This window comes from Carcharodon carcharias, chromosome 32 (assembly GCF_017639515.1).
Source record: "Carcharodon carcharias isolate sCarCar2 chromosome 32, sCarCar2.pri, whole genome shotgun sequence".
NCBI lineage: Eukaryota > Metazoa > Chordata > Chondrichthyes > Lamniformes > Lamnidae > Carcharodon > Carcharodon carcharias.
Genome location: NC_054498.1, coordinates 20,288,696 through 20,308,325, shown reverse-complemented (window position 1 = coordinate 20,308,325; position 19,630 = coordinate 20,288,696). Strand labels below are relative to the sequence as shown.

The window sequence follows — 19,630 nt, the reverse complement described above, 5'->3', positions numbered from 1 at the left end:
AAATATTGGCTAAAAACATTGGGAGAATCCCCTGCTCTTTTTAAATCATGCCACGAGATCTTTTACACCCACCTGAGTGTGTAAACAGAGCCTCACTTAAACATACACTTGCTTCTGACAGAACGGTCTGTTGATCTTCCACCTGTTTCCTATAATACTTATTACCATTGATGTACAATTATTACAGTCCACAAATGTTGGTCAAGATTTCAGTGCCATCTCTCTGCTTTTATAAAAAATACCTAGTATCATGTGCTATGACAAAATATGCTATTTTCTTTGAGGGGAAAATTTTATTAAAAATATCTCATACAGCACAAGCTTTCTTCATGTCAGCATGACAATGGAAACAGGATTTAAAGACATCATTGTGGAAATTGATGCTATTAAAAGAATTCTTCCGTTAACAACAATGCCCCTATTGATTTATTGCACTATAAACATCTCAGTGCTGGAACTAACTGGACAACATGTATAAGTTACAAATATATCTGATCCTTGTTATTTCTCTACTTCTCCAATATTTCAGCAGAGTCTTCAAAAGCCTTAGGTTCATATACTGCAAACATTTGCTTTTTCCTTTGGGAACACATCTCTCTTCCAAATTCTTACCTCTTCAGCTATGCTTTGTTACTTCCCCTACTACTTGTAGTGTCTCTCTTCTGTGAAGCACAGTGGGATGACTGAAAAAGTTGCTACATAAGTGGCAAGCTGGCACAATGTTCAAAAGATACTGTAGTTCTGCTTTTTTTCAGCTACAAGAAATGTTTTTTTTGGGTAAGACTGAATTATTTCAAATACACTCATATGCAGTAACAAGTGATTAGTTTTCATACTCCCACTTTAATATTGGAAGACCAAAAAAACAAAACATTACTCACTTATAAGCAATACCAGAAATGACAAATTGAAGTACACTTAGACATTGATAGAATGGCCATGTGTTGATGTCCATATTCAATTCAGATATTGACATATTATCACGTGAACAGAAATACATTAAACACTGGGCAAATGACAAGGAAGACAAAGTACATTGTTTCAGTACATATAAATTCTTAGGTAACAATAAAAACTGGAGTTCGTATTCTCCACCAAAGCAAAGGAAAAAAGAAACTAGTACTACCTTGTGGTCATATGATGCATAAGAAATTAGTCTTTTTTGGGGATAACCAATGCAATGCTTTTTAATAAAATAGTTTTGAAGCATTACAGAATCTATTTTTCTAACACTAGCCACACATTGTTTAGGATGTTTGACATTGAACACCTCCTCTAGGCTTTTGATCTTCCTCATATACTTCCCCGCTATAACTTCTGTGTTGCTCTTCCAAGAGGCATTCTGTTAACTCCACTGGTTCCATGTCGTCAGTGATCATTACCTCTTGACGTGGTGGAAGTAGATCCTCTAACTCAGCCAAGTTTTGTGGTGGAATCCAACCATATGGTGGAAACTTCACCTACAGATGATGCAAGAATAATGTAGCTATATAAAATTATAAATCCTATCTTAAGTAACCATTACATTCTCTGATAATACTTACTGAGAATTGAATAATCAGCAGTCCTTTCTCAAATGGATCTCTGTAAATAGGCATACCTTCATTAAGAACACATTTAAGGCTGCCAACTTTTATGACTTCACCTAAAAAGATAAAAATTCAGGTTCAAAATAAAATAAACAGTAAAACATCAGACCATTTGGTACAATACATTTTATTGATCCTTTAAAGGTAAGAGAAAAGGGCACTAGATTGGGAAAAATTTATATAGCAAATTAAAAAAGGGACTTTGCCCAATGAATGAACAGACTAGCAATGGGGCATATTCAACAGAAGCGGTAAATTATCACAGAAAAAAAATATATTGAAGGCTGAGGTTTCATTGGAGAATAAATCTGAAACTAAAAACGAACCATTCAGGGCACATTAAACAAAGCTAGGTCAAGCTAAAAGCTACTAAAGAGTAAGAGAAATTTAGCTTAGAAAGTCTTTGTCTAGGTCACTGCTAATAATGATTACAAACAGAGTCAGCAATCTTGCAAGAGTGGAAGAACAGCAAACATATTCAATAGTTTTATGTAAATTTCAAAAAGATGATGAATTTTGGGATATTAGAACCACGAGCTGGATGAAGATTTCAGAGTTCATTATTCAGAAAGATAGCAAAGAATTTGTTCAAATTCTGGGTTAAATCATCAAGATCTGGGAACAAAAGGAACAGAATAGTCCATTCAGTCCCTTGCACCAGTTCTGCCATTCCATTAGATCAAGATTAGATTTGTATCTTAACACCATCTTGGCTCCTTATTCCTTGCCTAGCAGTAAATCCAATTGCTTACATACAAGGATCTATCTGGAGCAGAAACAGAGGCTGACTACAATGCTAAACATCCTTGGAAAGAAATTATGCCAGAGGACTAGAGGATAGCTAAGGTAGCATCTCTCTTTCATAAAGCCAGCAGAGATAAGTCATTATAGGCCAGTTAGTCTTTGTTCTGATGTTGGTAAAGTACAAGGTAGAATTCCTGTACTCCTGATTGCCTGTTGTCATTTTGATGGAGGCCTGGGAGAAACAACCTAATCACCTGTAAAGGCTATTCCTGTTTAAGTTACAGCAGGATATTGGGAGCTTCAAGCCTTAGAGACTATATAACATAGGATGAAATTACTAAGCATTTGGAGAAACAAGAATTAATTAAAGCCAACCAGCACAAATTTCTAAAAGGCAGGTCATACTTGATCAATCTAAAAAACAATATGAAGTTAAGAGGATAAAGGTAACGCAGACCATGTAATTCATATGGATTTTTATGAAGTTTTTGATGAAGGTAACATTATGGCAAAGATAATAGCTCCTGGGATTATAGGGAATATTGGTGGAAAGCAAGTAAAATCAAGTTTCTCAAACTTGAAAGAAGTGCTCTTCAAGGACCTATGTTAGGGTTGTTTTAAATTTACTATACAGGCTTTTAAAGAAAATTCGTTCTTGGGATATGGGTGTCACTGCTGGGCCAGCATTTATTGCGTATCACCAATTGTCCATGAGAAGAGGGTGGTGAGCTGCCTTCTTAGACAGCTGCAGTCCATGTGGTGTAGGGTACACCCACAGTGTGTTAGGGAGGGAGTTCCAGGATCTTAACCCAGCGACAGTGAAGGAACAACGATATAGTTCCAAGTCAGGAAAGTGTGTGGCTTGGAGGGGGAACTTGGTGGTGGTGTTCCTACGCTGCCCTTGTACTTCTAGGTGGTAGAGGTTGTGGGTTTGGATGGTGCTATTGAATTTGAATCAACAAATGTTAATGAAATTACCAAGGAATCAATTACTAATCTGAATTGAAACAGGAATAAAAACTTCGATAACAAATTTTGACTGGGATTGTGAAATACTGCAAAGATCACAGTTGGGATAGGTGGCCAATCCACCCAATGTTTAATATAGGAGAATGTCACAATACCTTTTGGATGAAATAGGGAAATTATATAATCCTTAAATATTAACATTTTAAATGGCATAAAGGAGTACAGGGACACTGGAACACAGATACACACTAAAAATTAATGGTATAAACAGATAAAGCCACAAGGATACAAACAGAATTTTGGTATCTAGTAACAAAAGGAGTGTAATGTTGAACTTGTACAAGAGCTTTGTTGAGTAAAAAAGAGTGTTTTGTACACAGTTCTGAATATCCAGACATTCAAACAATGAAAACAGTGCATGGGATGTTGCCAGGGTTGAGGGATTAGTCAGGCGATGTTATAAGTTAGTACTTCACACCCTCCAAACTAATTCTGAGAAAGTTAAGGGTAACTTGATGACAATCTTGAAAAATTATCAAGGATTATGATTAGGTAAGTGATGGCAAGATTGATTTCTCTTGCACCAGTGGAAACAAAAAAAAGTTTTGCACAGTAGGTAGTTAAAACTCAAATCTATTAAATAGTCTATTTTTGCACCAGATTATTTGAAGTGAATTTTAAAGTGCTATTGCAACCAAATATAAAATAATATAATTGTGCCAAACCAAACCTGAAAAACGTTAGTGGATCTTTCAATAATATTAAGATGTCATGCTTTAGAACTTCTATATACTGCTAAAAAAGAAAATGATTTCTCTGATATTAACCTGGTTTTGAAGTAATCAGCAGTGTCCTTTTGTCGAGTGTTTCTATTGTTCTTTTGAAGCCACATAAAGCTTCCACCAGCAGGATTTCCATTTTCATTACTAAGTCATTTCCATGCCTTCGGAATGTGTCATGGTCCTTTTGATCCAGTACAATGATAACGTCACCAGGTTCTAATCCAGGTTCCTGATCGCCCTCTCCACGGAATGTTATCTTCTGCCCATCTTGCATACCTGAAGTAAACTCAGTAATTAATTCCACCAGTCATTAAAATAATCATACAGAACAGCTTTAAGATCCAAACATCACAAGTACCCTTTATATCTTACCTTTGTCTACGTAAACTTCTAGTATTTTTCTCTCTTTTACAATTTTGCGTCCATTACAATTCTTGCATCGGTCTTTTGGATTAATCTGTTCACCCTGTCCATGACATTCCGAGCACATTGTCTGAATCTGTTGTACCATTCCGGGTCCAATTTGTTGTACATGGATTTCAATCCCTCTGCCTTTGCAGTTTGGACATTTTTCCACAGCTCCTTTCTTACCTCCACAACCTGATAATAAAAATATACAGGTAAGATGAAAAAAAATGAAATAAACCCCTTTTCCTCTTTTGTCATACAGAGCACTGTATAATGAAACAGTGTACACTGGGGATAAAAAATTAGAAATATACATTGTACTATGGCTTTCCACTTAACTCTAGCTCATTTAATGAAGATTTATTTCTTTTGATCACTCCATACCATGTCTTCCAATACTTCCTAAATTATCTTAGCCCCTAATTATAATATCGATAAAGTAGAATGCTATTACATTTGCTAACTGCCATGCTGCTCCATTCGAATTAGTGTCTCCTGTTCCTTGACTATTTTGAATGCTCTGTGCAACATATAAATAACCAGTGCAACCTATTAATACTCCAGCAGCCTTTCCCAGCTTTCTCTTATTTCTTTCCTTCACCATAATTTGTTTCTCCATACCTTTGTCTTCAACACTTCCCCTGAACTTGCTGGTAGATCAGTCCTTCACTATATTTATCTTCATCACTTTAATGAGTGCTACAAAAAAAAATTCTGCTGCTATCCTCCCAACCATCTTATCAGGTGAAATCCCTCCCTTTCAACTGTTAGTTAGATAAAGACCATCCCATCTCTAGAGCTTCCCCTGCTCCAGAACTCATTCCACCATTCCAGAAACAAACCTTTCTACTACACCATTGGTCCGGCTATGTGTAGATGTATGCAAGACCATTTTGAGTTGTCAGCGTTTTGTGGAATTGTGTCAGCTAATTTGAAGGTGTTAGCCAGTTTTTTCCCCCCACCCTCCCCAGAGTTAGATGCTATTTCAAGTTAAAGCTTCAGCCCAACTTCCTCTTACTTAATGTTTTGAATGAAATTTGTATACTCACCATCACATTTGTCACAAATTACATTTTTCTTCAATGCCAGCTTCCTTGTTGCTCCATTGTAAAGATCTTCAAGTGAAACAGCCAACTGGTGAACAACATCCTTACCTTGATACAAATAAGCAACACAGTCAGGACATGTGAAAATGTACATCCAAACATTACCTTACAACTGAAATTCTTTTAGCATCAAATGTAAATTATGAGATTAATTTAATACTGAGAAAATTTAGTTAAATTATTTGGAGATCACGCAACTAGATTGCTGTCTATACTGAGTTCAGGCTGCTGAGCAAGCACACTTGAAAGAATCCTGTTTGTGTTCAAACTGATTGCCTTGGTTCCTCTGTCTGACACAAGACAAAGCCATCGATTGACATCTTTATCAATTTTATAAAGTTAAACATGATCTCTGAAAATGAAGCAAGCTTTTAAACCGATGTACCATAGAAGAATTAAAGTAGCCAAAAACCAAGGCATATATTAGACAAGATGCTTAAACCTGGTATCCTTGGCTGGCATCTGCTGGACTGCACAGTCCTACATTGATATTTCTGCAATGTCTCAATCACTAGAGCACCCATTAGTACCACTTGCTGGTTGAATCATTCACCATTCTGACATACTATCACAAGATAAATCTTGAAGTCTCAATATTACATGTTTGGAAGATTCGCAATATCACTCTACAGTTGTGCACTGGACCATCACTCCGATAAACAATGCTAACACGCAATACCGTTTTGAGTCACCAAGACCGGTTTGACAAACAAAAACTTGGAAAGCGATATGCTCCTGGCCAAAAGACTAAGAACCTCCAACAGTTGATTAGCTGACAAGCACTCAATGCATAAAATAGATCTTTTTTTGACTTGTGTCATTGTGTACAACTTATGGTGCATGCAGAGTACACAAAAGACACATACTTCAAGAGTTAGGTCACTCGGACTCTTAACTCATGATTCTTTCGAAGTGTTGTGTAACCAAAAACACAATCTCTTCTATGCAACGGCCTTATCACAACAAAGCATATACCTTGGAAAGGTGGAAAGAGAAACTTGGTAGGCTATTGAATAGTGTTGAACATTATGGAAAATACCTTTGTGTTTTACTCTAGATTATTTCTTTCAGGTTCAATACCACTGCATGGCAGAACCCTCACTCCCTGAGACCCACTCACTATCTTAATCATTCATAATGAGCCCAATTATCCAACAGAAAACCTTCATTAGTGTATTTTGGAACAAGATGGAATAACCACAGTGTAAAGCGTGTATTTGGTTATAAATTTCTAAACAGATTTATTGTTGTAAATGAATAAGTAAACAAAGAAATGATGTACTTTAGACTTGCTTAATTTTAACTAATCCTCCTTAGATTCAATAGAAAAGTAACAAATCGTATCAAACTAGAATGGATGAGCAAAGATCCATGATTATTAAACCTTTACATGATGCTTTGTTGCTGATTGTCCATGGCACACTCCCTGGTCTATATCTCAATCTGAGTTTCAAATGTATTAGCAAATTTGAAGAAGTTGAGAATTTGTTTTTTTTAAAATTACCAAGATAAAGAAAATATAAAAGCATGACTTCTAAGGTCTGTTCCACAATGTCTGCAGCAGGAATGCCCATTTACAGCTTCAAATTCAGCCAGTCAGCTTTAATAAAAAAGGATGCATTATCAGCTGACATTTCACCCCCCGCACTTATTGGCAGCACAAAGCTGTCAGATACAGCTTGAGTTCAGCTATCTGGAAAGGATATTCTCCAATGCCATGCTTAATGCTTAGAAATTACATTAAAGTGAGGTCAGCATACAGGAATCTACATGAATAGATATGGATTCAGCACAGCATGCCCTTGAAGACAAAGCTGAATGTCTATACCTCAGTAGCGCTCTCAGCACTAGTACAGCCAGATATTTTACAAGCAGCAAGTAACTTGCTAATTTCAACAGAATTAGTTGACTGGGTTTTATTGTATGACAGTCAACAGACAAACATTAGACAACTTGAAATATGACCAATATCTACTGGAAAGGCGCACTGCTTAATAGACTGCAAAGTTAGCCCCACTCCATCTGTTGATGCTTTTTACTTCAGAAATTAAATGCCTGTTGACTCAAAAATAAGATCAGTAAACTACTTATCAGGTACAACTAATAGCTTAATTCCAACCTGCGCAAAGAGATTTCTCTGTCCTCAGCCTCCTACAATGTTCCAATGAAACTCAATGGTAACTCCAGGACTCATCTTTCAATTGGGCATTTTACAGCCTTCTGACTCTTGGGTTCAACAAATTCCAATCATAACCTCTACTGCCATTTTTTTTTTTCAGACAGTAGCTGCTGGTAATGGTTCTTTTTTCCCCCCTACTTTCTGCTCTAGACTCACTTTTGTTTCTTTTATTGTTCCATGACCACCAGCTTTTGCATTGTATCATCAACCCTTTTGTTATTTAACCACACCTACCTTCCATCCTATCATAGACCTTCCTTTTTTTGTTCTTTCCTCCGTCATCCATTTCCCTGACTCTGTACTTGCTTAAAGTCTTTTGCATTTGAAACTTTTCCAGTTCTGATGAAAGGTCATCATCCTAAAGTGTTAATTCTCCACAAATGCTGTCTGACCCGTGAGCATTTCTAGCATTTTCTGATTTTGTTTCAGATTTCAGCATCTGCAATATTTTTGCAAGATGGGAGTTCCCCTAAGTACATGGTGCAAAATTCAAAATTTGCATACAACAAAAAAAAAAATAGCATGCTAAACTGAAGTGATCTCTGGAGTCAAAGACAGAGTAGTAGATTGGGCAAGTGGATGTCAGATGGAATTAATATGGAGAACTTTCATGAAAGGATAAGAAGCAAACATACACATGATAAAAATTTGAAAGATATTTAGGAGTTCTGATAAAAAACATCTTTAAATTTGAAAGACAAGTTGATGAAGCTGTGAACAAAAAAGCATATAGCACATATTTCTCTATTAAAACTAAATCAAAACAAGGTCTATATGAATCGTTGGCCAGGATACAATTAGAAAGAACACTGTTGCCAGATTTGGGAGCTTTACCTCAGATTAAGACAAGGCCACAAAGAGGCTGCAGAAGAAATTCAACAAAGTGGGGCCAGCGATGAGAAGCATTTGTTTGGACGAGAGTCCAGAAAAACTTGGACTCTATAACGTCTAGATGCACTACTAAAGTCAGAAGCTATCCTTCCATAAATTAGAAATATCCAGAATATATTCACAATAGAAATGATATTTCCATGAACCACACATTACCCATGTCAAATGGCAGCACCTCAACTCTAACCTAGTCTATGAATATTTAGCTAGGCGAGAGAGTGGCCAGGTTGACCTTTTCTAGCTTTCCTTCTGGAAAATTGTGCTCCAGCCAGAAAATGGTATTTCTAGATTAACCAGAATATATGGAAATTGCTGGAACAATTTGTATTTGAGTGTACGGTCATCTTATATGTGGGGAAAAATGAGCCAACACAAAATTGCTTACCAGCTATTTTGTATTTCTACGAGAATAATAGATATTTCATTTGTGAAATTTCTCCTCCCAAACCTCTATTGAACTAGGGAAATGACTTTGTGTACCTCTTTTCTCCCTTTGCATTCTGCCACCACCACCAAAGAACATGTCGAAGATGTCCATGGGCGAGGAGAAACCACCACCCCCTACTCCTCCTTCCTTAATGGCTTGTTCACCACCTTGGTCATATAGGTCTCGCTTCTTAGGGTCTGACAAAACCTCATAGGCCTGTGATATAAGCTTGAACTATTAAAAGGAAGAAAAAAAAAAGTAACTAGAAATGAATAAGAACATTTGAATTATCTACTGCAGATGTAAACATTTCTAACATCAATAAATCAAGAATTTAACATAAAACTGAAAGATTTTGTTAGGGTCTTTTTCTCCTATGAGGAGCTTTCTCTTTGACATATGATTTGAGAACAAAATCTTTTGGAAAACTGTTGAACTGATTTGCCCAAGTAAATTCAGATATGAAAAAACAATCTTGTTTTAGAATAAAATGGTAATTATTTTAAACTGCTTCCATAAAAGGAACTCAGCACAAACCAAAATAGTGAAATTCCCATTATGTCACGACTCACTGTAGATAGTGCGCTGTAATATCAAACCCCACTGTTCCCTGAGCCACGACAAAGGTGAAAAGTTTGACCAAACCACCAGATTGCCCCAAAATTTATGTTAACAGAATACAAGCACCAGGTTAACTTAATAACTTAATAAGTAAATAACTGTTTATTGAACAAACTGTCATTAACCAGTGGCAAAAGAAAGAAATATGAACTGCTAACTTCTAATACTATAACTTAAACTCTTCTTAAATCCCTACACACACATGACACATAAGACACACTAAACGTGGATTTTAAGAGTGGGATAAAACAGTTCAATAGCCCCAATTCTGGAGTACAGGATTCGATGGGTTGATTTTGATCAATGTCTTCCAAATTCCTTTCAGTTCCTGTTGATGATACAAGGTGTTCTTCCAGCACTTTCAGTATTTAGTTCACTCGTTGAACACTTGCCTTTCAATGTCGCCAACAGTGGTTTTGCCCTTTTTCTTTTCACAGGGGTTTCCTCAGAGAGGTTATAGAGATATGAGGAAAAGAGATTTGAGATGTTTTCTTTTTGCAGGCCAGGAGCTTTTTTGCTTCCCTGCCCTCAAAACCCTGGTCAGGAGCCACTTAAAAAGATGTTGTCAGGCAGCTCCCTTGGTCCAGGACTCCTTTCCGGCACCATCCTGTCTTTCATGGCACACTGTTCCAGGACTGCAACATTGTATATATCTCTCATCCTGTCCCAATGGACATGTCCTTCAACCTGCAGCCTTTGCAATTCTAATCCACAGTCCAACAGAAAATAAAAAGATACGTTCCTTACAATTAGAACACTCTTCCAACAAGGGCTAACTAGGACACTAGTCTAAAGGAGTTCTTTAATGAAGTTATTAAATAAAAGTACTGCCCAGGTTGTTGGGTATTCTTGGTCATCTAGACAATGTCAAGTCTAAAAGTTAACTGAAAAAAAATCATACAGTAGATGATATCAATGATGCTGTTTTGCAAAGCAAGAAAAAATATTTGGGATTTTCCATGACTGCTCATTATAATCCTCAAATTTAATAACAAAGATTTGGTAACAGACCATTACTCACTAAATCTGTAACAAGAATCAAACAAACATTAAGGCACCAAAAACCATGCAGATTTAAAAACCAGAGCACGGCTTACAAAAAAAAACAAAGCTTCAAATTCATGGCCTGCCATTGATAATGGATACCACTGAGCCTTTAAAACATTTCTTAACAATAGCAGATATTGCCATGTGAAACATGAATAAGTTATAGACATCACTCCACTATTGTAACTGGGACATAATCCCCAAATATTAACAAACAAAACCATTCTAATATAAATATAGTTTAAGCTGTTGCTTTTACCCAATCCATGGACTTAAAATCTTCCATCCACAGTATCAAGGCATTTCCAACATTCAGGCTTGCAACAAACTTTCAGAAGGGTCGGTGTATTTTTTTTTAACGATTCATTCACAGATTGTGGGTGTCACTGGCAAGACCAGTGTAATTTATTGGTTATCCCTAACTGACCTTAAGAAGATTGGGGTAAGCTGCCTTCTTGAATCCCTGCCATCCACAGTTCTGTTAGTAGGGAAGGAACAGTGATATATTTCCTAGTCAGGATGGTGCATGATTTGGAGGGGAACATGGAAGGTGGTAGTGATTCCATGCACTTTCAGCTCTTGTCCTGGCAGAAGCATTTTCAAACCTTAGCAAGTTGTAGAAGTGCACTGTATATAACATGCAGCGCATTTTATATACATAATGCAGTATATATAGTATATAGTATGCACTAGGTTGTGGGAGGGAGCAAACGTTTAAGGTGGTACATGGTGTTTCAGTCATGCAGACTCTTTTGCTCTGGATAGCATTGCGTTTTAACTGTTGTTGCAACTGGCAAGTGAAAATATTCCACCATACACTTGGCTTGTGCCTTGTAGCTGGTGAAAAGCCTGAAGACTAGCATCCTCAAATATCACAATTGTTATGGTGTAGGAGGCCATTTGGTCCATTGTGTCTGCACCAGCTCTCTGAGCATTTTAGCTTAACGCCAATCTCCTGCCTTTTCCCCCGTAACCCTGCACATTGTTTCTATTTAAATAATCATCCAATGCCCTCTTCAATGCCTCATTTGAACCTGCCTCCATCACACTTCCAGGTAGTGCATTCCAAAGCCTAAGTACTCACTGTATGAAGAAGTTCCTTCTCACCTCACATTTGCTTCTTTTGCAAAACACAAACTGTGCCCTCTAGATCGCAATCTGTTTATGAGTGGGAACAGTTTCTCCCTATCCACTCTCTCCAGACCTCTCATGATTTTGAAAATTTCTATCAAGTCTCCTCTTAACCTTCTCCTCTCCAAGGAAAACAGTCCCAACTTCTCCAATCTTTCCTGATAACTGAAGTTTCTCATCCTTGGAACCATTCTCATAAACCTCTTCTGCACTCTCTCCAATGCATTCACATCCTTCCTAAAGTGTGATGCCCAGAACTGTACACAATACTCCAGTGTCTTATACGAGTTATTCATAACCTCCCTGTTCTTATACTCTATGCCCTTATTAATGAAGCCTAGAATACTGTATGCTTTAAAAACAGCTCTCTCTCCCTGTCCTGCCACCTTCAATGACTTATGTACATATACACCCAGGTCTCTCTCTGCTCCTGGACACCCTTTAGCATAGTATCTTTATTTTATAATGTTTCTCCATGTTCTTGTACCAAATTGTATCACCTCACACTTCTCTGCATTGAACTTCATCTGCCACTTATCTTCCTTCATCATTTGTATTGTGACTCATCTTGGCAATTTCAACCTCGATCTCAATTCATCTTGCCCTCACTCCTCTGAGATCACCACTGTCCTATGTACCTAATCCTTTCATTCTATATAAACTATCCTACCATTACTCATAGGTATCCTGTCAAAGTTGCCATCTTACAGCCTCTACTCCCAAAGACAAAATTGCTGGAAATTATCAGCAAGTCTGGCAGTATCTGTGGAGAGAAACAGTTAACACTTAAGGTCAATGACCTTTCACAACAGATGCTGCTAGACCTGCAGTATTTTCTGCCTTTATTTCAGATTTCCAACATCTGCAATATTTTGCACACTACTCCCATGGTCTCAATCATAACAATGTCATATGTAATTACTTCCTGGTATCCCTCATCACGCACATACTTCAACTTCCTCCTAAGCCCCTTTTCTTCCACTTTTGGGAAAAACTTTCCTTCAAGGAATTTGCAATTTAGATTATTTTGCAGAAAGATACACGTGTTATTGAGGTCCTTGGAATTTTAAAACAGAAGAGGTTGAGAACCCCTGTTGTAGATAACATGGGATATGAAGCTCAATTCAATCAAATGGGACACTGAGGTTGCAATGACCAGGGAAGGGCGCTAGGGTACAGAGTTTGTGGCATGACTTTGAAGACCATGATTTCAGCCTGCCATGGAGGAAATTGTCTCAAGTAAGACTGATGGTCAGTTTGACAACACAGGGGCAGTAGAGGGGGTCAATAGATGGGGTGGAGGTTGATCTATGTGTCATGAGTTATATTTGGAAACTGGTCCCATGCCAAGGCACAGCACAATGCTGAGAGGGGGAAATAAATAGGGGAGCAAGGATTCCCTTTATAAATTCTAGCAGCAACAGTGCAGAGGCAGGAAGAGAAACCATTGCTGCAGATGTTCTAGTTATGATTGGAGAGCTAAGAGCTGAACCACACAAATGTAGGTCTCTTAGAGTCTGAAACGGGAGAATTTATAATAGAAAACAAGGAAGTGGCAGAGCAATTAAACAACTACTTTAGTTCTGTCGTCATGGAGGAAGACAAATAACTTCCCAGAAATACTAGGGAACCAAGGGTCTAGTGAGGAAGAATTGTAGGAAATTATTATTACTAAAACGATATTGCTGGAGAAATTAATGGAACTGAAAGCCAATAAATCCCCAGGGCCCAATAATCAACATCCCAGGATACTAAAGGTGGTGTCCATGGAAATAGTGTTTGCATTGGTTATCATCTTCCAAAATTCTGTAGATTCTGGAACAGTCCCAGCAGATTGGAGTTACATTTGTCACCCTCCACTATTTAAATAAGGTGGGAGGGGGAAAAACAGCGAATTACAGACCGGTTAACCTAACCTCAGTAGGAGGGAAAATGCTAGGGTCTATTATAAAGGATGTGACAACAGGACACTTAGAAAATACCAACAGGATTAGACAAAGTCAACATGGATTCATGAAAGGAAAATCATGTTTGACAAACCTACTGGAGTTTATTTTTGAGGGTGTAACTAGCAGAATAGGCAAGGGAAAACTAGTGGATGTGGTGTATTTGGATTTTCAGAAAGCTTTTGATAAAGTCCCACATAAGAGGCGTGTGCGTAAAATTAAAGCACATGGGGTTGGAGGTAATTATTGGCAATGGATTGAAAACTGCTTAGCAGACAGGAAACAGAGTAGGAATAAATGGGTCTTTTTCAGAGTAGCAGGTGGTGACTAATGGGGTACCACAAGGATCAGTGCTTGGACCCCAACTATTCACATATATATCAATGATTTGGATGAAAGAACAAAATATAATATTTCCAAATTTGCTGATGACACAAAACTAGGCGGGAATGAGAGTGGTGAGGAGGATGTTAAGAGGCTTCAAGGTGATTTAGATAAGTTGAGTGAGTGGGCAAATACATGGCAGATGCAGTATAATGTGGCTAAGTGTGAACTTAGCCACTTTGGTAGGATAAACAGAATGGCAGAGTATTAATTAAATGGTGCTAGATTGGGAAATGTTAATGTCCTTGTACACCAATCATTGAAAGCAGGCATGCAGGTGCAGGTGCAGCAAGCAGTTAAGAAGGCAAATGGCATGCTGGCCTTCGTTGCGAGGGGACTTGAATACAGGAGCAAGGACGTCTTACTGCAGCTGTACAGGGCCTTGGTGAGCCCACATTTGGAGTATTGGTCTCCTTACCTAAGAAAGGATATACTTGCCATAGAGGGAGTGCATTGAAGGTTCAGCAGACTGATTCCCGGGATGGTAGGATTGTGGCATGAGGAGAGGTTGGACCGATTAGGCCTGTATTCACTGGAGTTTAGAAGAATGAAAGGAGATCTCATTGAAACAAAATACTGACAGGGATGGACAGACTTGATGCAGGGTTGATATTTTCTCTGGCTGGGGGTGGAGTCTAGACCAAGGGGGTTACAGTCTCAGGATACAGGATAGACCATTTAGTACTGAGATGAGGAGAAACTTCTTCACTCAGACGGTGGTGAATCTATGGATTTCTCTACCAAAGAAGGCTGTGAAGGCCAAGTCACTGATTATGGACTCTAAAGACATCAAGGGGTATGGGGAAAGCGCAGGAGTACGGCAGTGAGATAGAGGATCAGCCATGATCATACTGAGTGGTGGAGCAGGCTCAAAGAGCAGAATGACATACAAAACATTTTCTATGTTTCTGAGGGAAGATACTAAATGAGGATGGTGTGATAAATTGTGTCAAAGTTGCAAAGACTGAAAATCAATAACAATCACAGGTTTCATTTTTAACATTGGTGAGGGCCATTTTGGTTCTGCAGTAGGGGTGGAAATCTGATTGTAGAGTTTTAAACAGGTCCTGGCCACAAAAGCAGGACACGTTCAACCAATCACTGCTCCATCAGTCTACTCTCAACCAACAAAGTGACATAAGGAGTTGTCAACATCAAATGCTATTAAATAGCACTTGCTCACCAATAAAATACTCGTCAATGCTTTGTTTGGGTTCTGTTAGGATCACTCAACTTCAGTTTTCAAACATTGGAACAAAAGCTGGATAATGAAGAATGAGGTGCCAGTGACTGCCCCTGACATTAAGGCACCAGGGAAATAAATGTCATAACAGAGCTCTGGTAAAACTGAAAGCTGGTTGTGATAGTTGAATCTAATCAAAGCTCCCACATGACATCACTACAGCTGTCAATTTTAGTTGTTACATCATAAGATTGTACAGATGTTCCATTCCATTCACAAATTCCTCAGATAATGGAAGTAGCCCATGCCTGTATGCAACAAGAGCTGGCAGATAATCAGCAAGTAACACCACCCAAGTGCCAGTTAATGACCAAACAAGGCATCCATTAACATCCTGGTGGGCAACAGTGACCAGAAACAATTGGACCACCAACCTCACACACCATAGCTACTTGAACAGCACAGAATTCTACACCAATGACTCTCCATTAATGTCCAGCTGGGTGGGAACTACACTCACCTGGTTCCATCCTGACCTACCCAGGTGCAGCATCATCTTCAATGGTTTCTCTCCCACCTCACACTCTGTTACCTCTGGTGTCCCTCAAGGATCTATTCTCGGCCACCTCCTATTTCTCATCTACATGCTGCCCTCAGTGAAATCATCCAAAAACACAAGTTTCCATATGAAATACTGGAAACATCCAGCTCTACCTCACCACCTCTCTCAACCCCTCCACTGTCTCTAAATCATCAGTCTGCTTGTCCAACATCCAGTACTGGATGAGCAGTAATTCTCCCCAATTAAATTTTGAGAAAACTAAAGCCATTACAACCTCGGTTTTCCAGCCACTAACTCCATCCCTCTCCTGGGCAAGTGTCTGAGGCTGAACCAGGCTGTTTGCAACCTAGATGACACATTTGACCCAGAGTCGAGCTTCCAATCTCATATTTGTGCCATTACTAAGACTGCCTATTTCCATCTCTAACATCACCCGACTTTATCCCCTGCCGCGGTTCATGTGCTACTGAAACCCTCATCATGCCATTGTTACTTCTAGACTTGACTATTCGCCTGGCTGGTCTCCCACATTCTACCCTTCATAAAATAAAGGTCATTCAAAACTCTGCTGCCTGCCTGTATCCTTACTTGCACTAAGTTCACAACCCTCCAACTTACTTAATTCGCCTTTGTCTTGTGTCCATAATATTTTTTATCAATCTCTAACCCCTCACTTATCGCTGACCTTCTGTTCTACTTTACCTGCTGCAGTATAAATTCCATCACATTTCTACTTCTCTTTAAAGTCATACGGACTTGAAAACATTAACTCTTCCTTTCTCCACAGATGCGGTCAGACATGCTGAATTTTTGCAGCAGTTTGTTTTTGCTTCACTTGATTCTGGCCACTCGAGCATTCACAGTTTTAGCGGTTGCATGATAATAGGGCAGCGGTGCCTTCAGCTCCTGAGACCCCGAGCTCCGGAATTCCCACCCCCAACTGCCCTCTCTCTGGTTTTGGGACGTTAAATCTACCCCCCTGACCAAGCTTTTCATTGCCCTTAAAACATGTCTTCAACTCTGCACCTGCAAAGCCTGTTAACTACATTGAAAGGCGCTGTACAAAGGCATTAAGCGACTGAGCTGAACAGTTTATGATCAGAATATATCAGAATAGATCAGTATATGATCAGAATCCACAAGTCAGTTCGCACACTCAGGTGAATGTCCAGTGTGAAGGTTTGGGGTGATGGGACTTGGGTTTGAGCGTTTAAAAGGGTCTGGTGGTTGTGGGGTTTTTTTTTTCATTTCCCCGTGTTAACTCGCTGTCCAGGGTGAGCTGTTGAAAGCAAAGTTCTGGAAGCTTCCGTGCGACAAGTGCACGTCCCTCCCTCTTACTCTTACCCTTTCCCCCTCGTCCGGGTTTTTGTCGGGGTGATACTTCAGGGCGAGTTTCCGATACGCCTTCTTGATCTCCTCGGAGGGGGCGTTGGGTTTGACACCCAGGATTTCATAATAAGCGGTTTCCTTCACCATCGCTGCCCTAGAGATGAATTAAAATAATAAAAGTAAACTTTTTTGTACAGCATGCTTTGTTGTTTGCCCCCCCCAACAACAACAACAACAACAACAACAGTCCTTCTCCCGGACAGCAATGAAATCGCTGGAAATACCAGTTACAGCACTAAACCCAGAGAGGTTAATATTGTTCACAGTCAGCAAGTCCTGTCACTGCCATTATGATGACAGCCCCCGGGTATAGTCACATAAAACACCCACCGTCAATGCTGGATCACAAGCCGATGTTTTATTGATCCTGGTTGTTATGATTTGAAGGGAGCTGCCACCAAACAGCCGATCGGAGAAGCCGCCGAAAGCCTCGAACCGCGCACGCGCGCGCCGGCTCCGGGCGTTTAAACGTGAGCGGCAGAAGATTCTAGATCGGTCCCGCCCCTTCCGGACTCGCCCCGCCCCCCCCCCCCCACCTTCCAGACTCGTTCCCCCACCCCACCCCCGACCTCCCTAGATCAGCGTCGCCGCTCCGGCCCTGCCCCCGCCCCCTCCCATAATCAGCCCCGCCCCCTTCGGGCTTGCCCCGCCCCCCCTCCCGCGCTCAGTCCGCCCCGTCCCATGCTAGGCCCCGATCCGTCCCATGGTGTGCCCCGCCCCCCCTCCCGTCTTCAGCCTCGCCCCTCCTCCGGCCCTGCGCTGGGTTCTCCACGGTTCACAGCCCTGCCCCTCCTCATTGACGTTCGCGCGCCGGTTTCCGTGGAGATGAGTTCCTTCTACCGGCCGGGGATTCTGGAAAGTTCCGCGGTGAGCCAGAGCTGTTCTGGAACTCCCCCCCCCCCCCCGTCGTCTGCCGCGGTAGGGAGAAAGTCAGTGGTGACTTTGATGGTGGAGATTTTATTTTCACCCAGAGGGTGGTTGGAGTCTGGAATAAAGCTCCCCGGAGGGCGGTGGAGTCAGGTTCGAGGTATTCAAAAGGGAATTGGATTGCAATCTGAAAATAAATAATGTGCAGGGTGGGGATGGGATGGTGGGGGGGGGGGGGTTGCTAGGTGGAATGCTCTTTCAGAGAGCCAGCACAGACTCAATGGGTCGAATGGCCTCCACTGCAAAGACACGGTGACGGAGGGGTTTGTGACGGTCAAAGTGTGAATTCCCGGACCGGGTCCCGCGTGTGGCTCACTTCGTGTGAATAATGCCAGCGCTTATCGCCCTTCCTTCACTGTCGCCGGAAACTTCCTCCTCAGCAGCGCTGCGGGCACACCTGCACCACAGGGGCTGCAGCGGGTCGAGAAGGCAGCTCACCACCACCACCTTCCCAAGGGTAATTAGGGACGGGCCGTAAATGCCGGCCTAGCCAGCGAAGCCCACCTCCTGTAAATGAATGAAAAATAAAACTAGGAGGGTGAGGGACAGGCCATGTAGCAGTGGGAGAAAGGGGGTGGAGAGTAGAGGAGAGGGTGTCCGTTTTCCCCTCCCCACCCCCTGAGTGACAGCTGCGGGGAGGGACAGCACACTGGGCTGACGGCTTTCTTTCCCCCCCCCCCAAGTGATTGATTGGGGGGGGGGGGGGCGGTAGGGCTGGGCTGGGCTGACTGTCCTCCTGAGATTGGTTGGTTGGTGGGTGGGGTGGTGAGGTCTAAGGTGACCATTCAACCATTCCCCCCTCCCTCCAACATGTGAGGGGATGGAGGTGGAGATTGACTATTCTCCCATGTGGGGGTGGGGGGGGGGTGGGGGTAAACTGATGACTGGAGGGGTGTGTGTCCACCCCCCCCACCCCGGGCCTGGTGACTGTCCCCCTAGAGGGGGCGTGGGGAGGGCTCCTCTTTGGAGGGTAACTGCCTCTCTGGGGGAGTTGGGAGGTGTGACATGCCCCTCTCCTTGTTCAGAGGGGCTATAGCTTCTACAGCTGCATCTGCGCCTGAGTGTCCCTGGAGACGGCGCACTGAAGTGTCCGCCAGTATGCTGGAGTCTTCCCAAGAGTGGGGGGGACTGGAGTGCATGAATAACCTGGCCAACATGCTTATAATCTGATACATTTTGTTTTTCCCTGGATCAAATCAAAATAGACCTGGTTTTAGAAACAGAATATTTTCCACACGGAAGGAGGCCATTTGGCCCATTGTGCTGATTGAAAAAGAGCCATCAGCCTAATCCCACTTCCAGCTCATGGCCTGTAGCCCTGTAGGTTACGGCACTTCGACTGCAC

The 19,630-nt window shown here is 41.0% G+C and overlaps 1 protein-coding gene across 1 annotated transcript; it reads right to left on the bottom strand.

Annotated features, from left to right (window-relative positions):
* Positions 1–823: 823 nt before the first annotated feature.
* Positions 824–17,829, bottom strand: LOC121272132 (dnaJ homolog subfamily A member 4-like). Its single transcript, XM_041178622.1, has 8 exons — positions 17,689–17,829; positions 17,314–17,452; positions 9,149–9,329; positions 5,542–5,646; positions 4,457–4,684; positions 4,130–4,360; positions 1,545–1,645; positions 824–1,460 (listed from the first exon to the last, which is right to left on the bottom strand). The coding sequence occupies exons 2-8, from the start codon at positions 17,443–17,445 to the stop codon at positions 1,248–1,250; spliced, it is 1,191 nt and encodes a 396-aa protein (XP_041034556.1). The 5' UTR covers positions 17,446–17,452; positions 17,689–17,829; the 3' UTR covers positions 824–1,247.
* Positions 17,830–19,630: the final 1,801 nt, after the last annotated feature.

What these genes read in the sequence shown, in the direction of transcription:
- LOC121272132 (XM_041178622.1), bottom strand. Translation starts at nt 17,445, where the DNA reads ATGGTGAAGGAAACCGCTTATTATGAAATCCTGGGTGTCAAACCCAAC. An exon ending in AATGCAAAGGGAGAAAAGAG is followed by an intron (nt 5,647 to 9,148) that starts GTACACAAAGTC and finishes ATTTGTATCAAG; the next exon opens with GTAAGGATGTTGTTCACCAG. An exon ending in TGCTGATTATTCAATTCTCA is followed by an intron (nt 1,461 to 1,544) that starts GTAAGTATTATC and finishes CATCATCTGTAG; the next exon opens with GTGAAGTTTCCACCATATGG.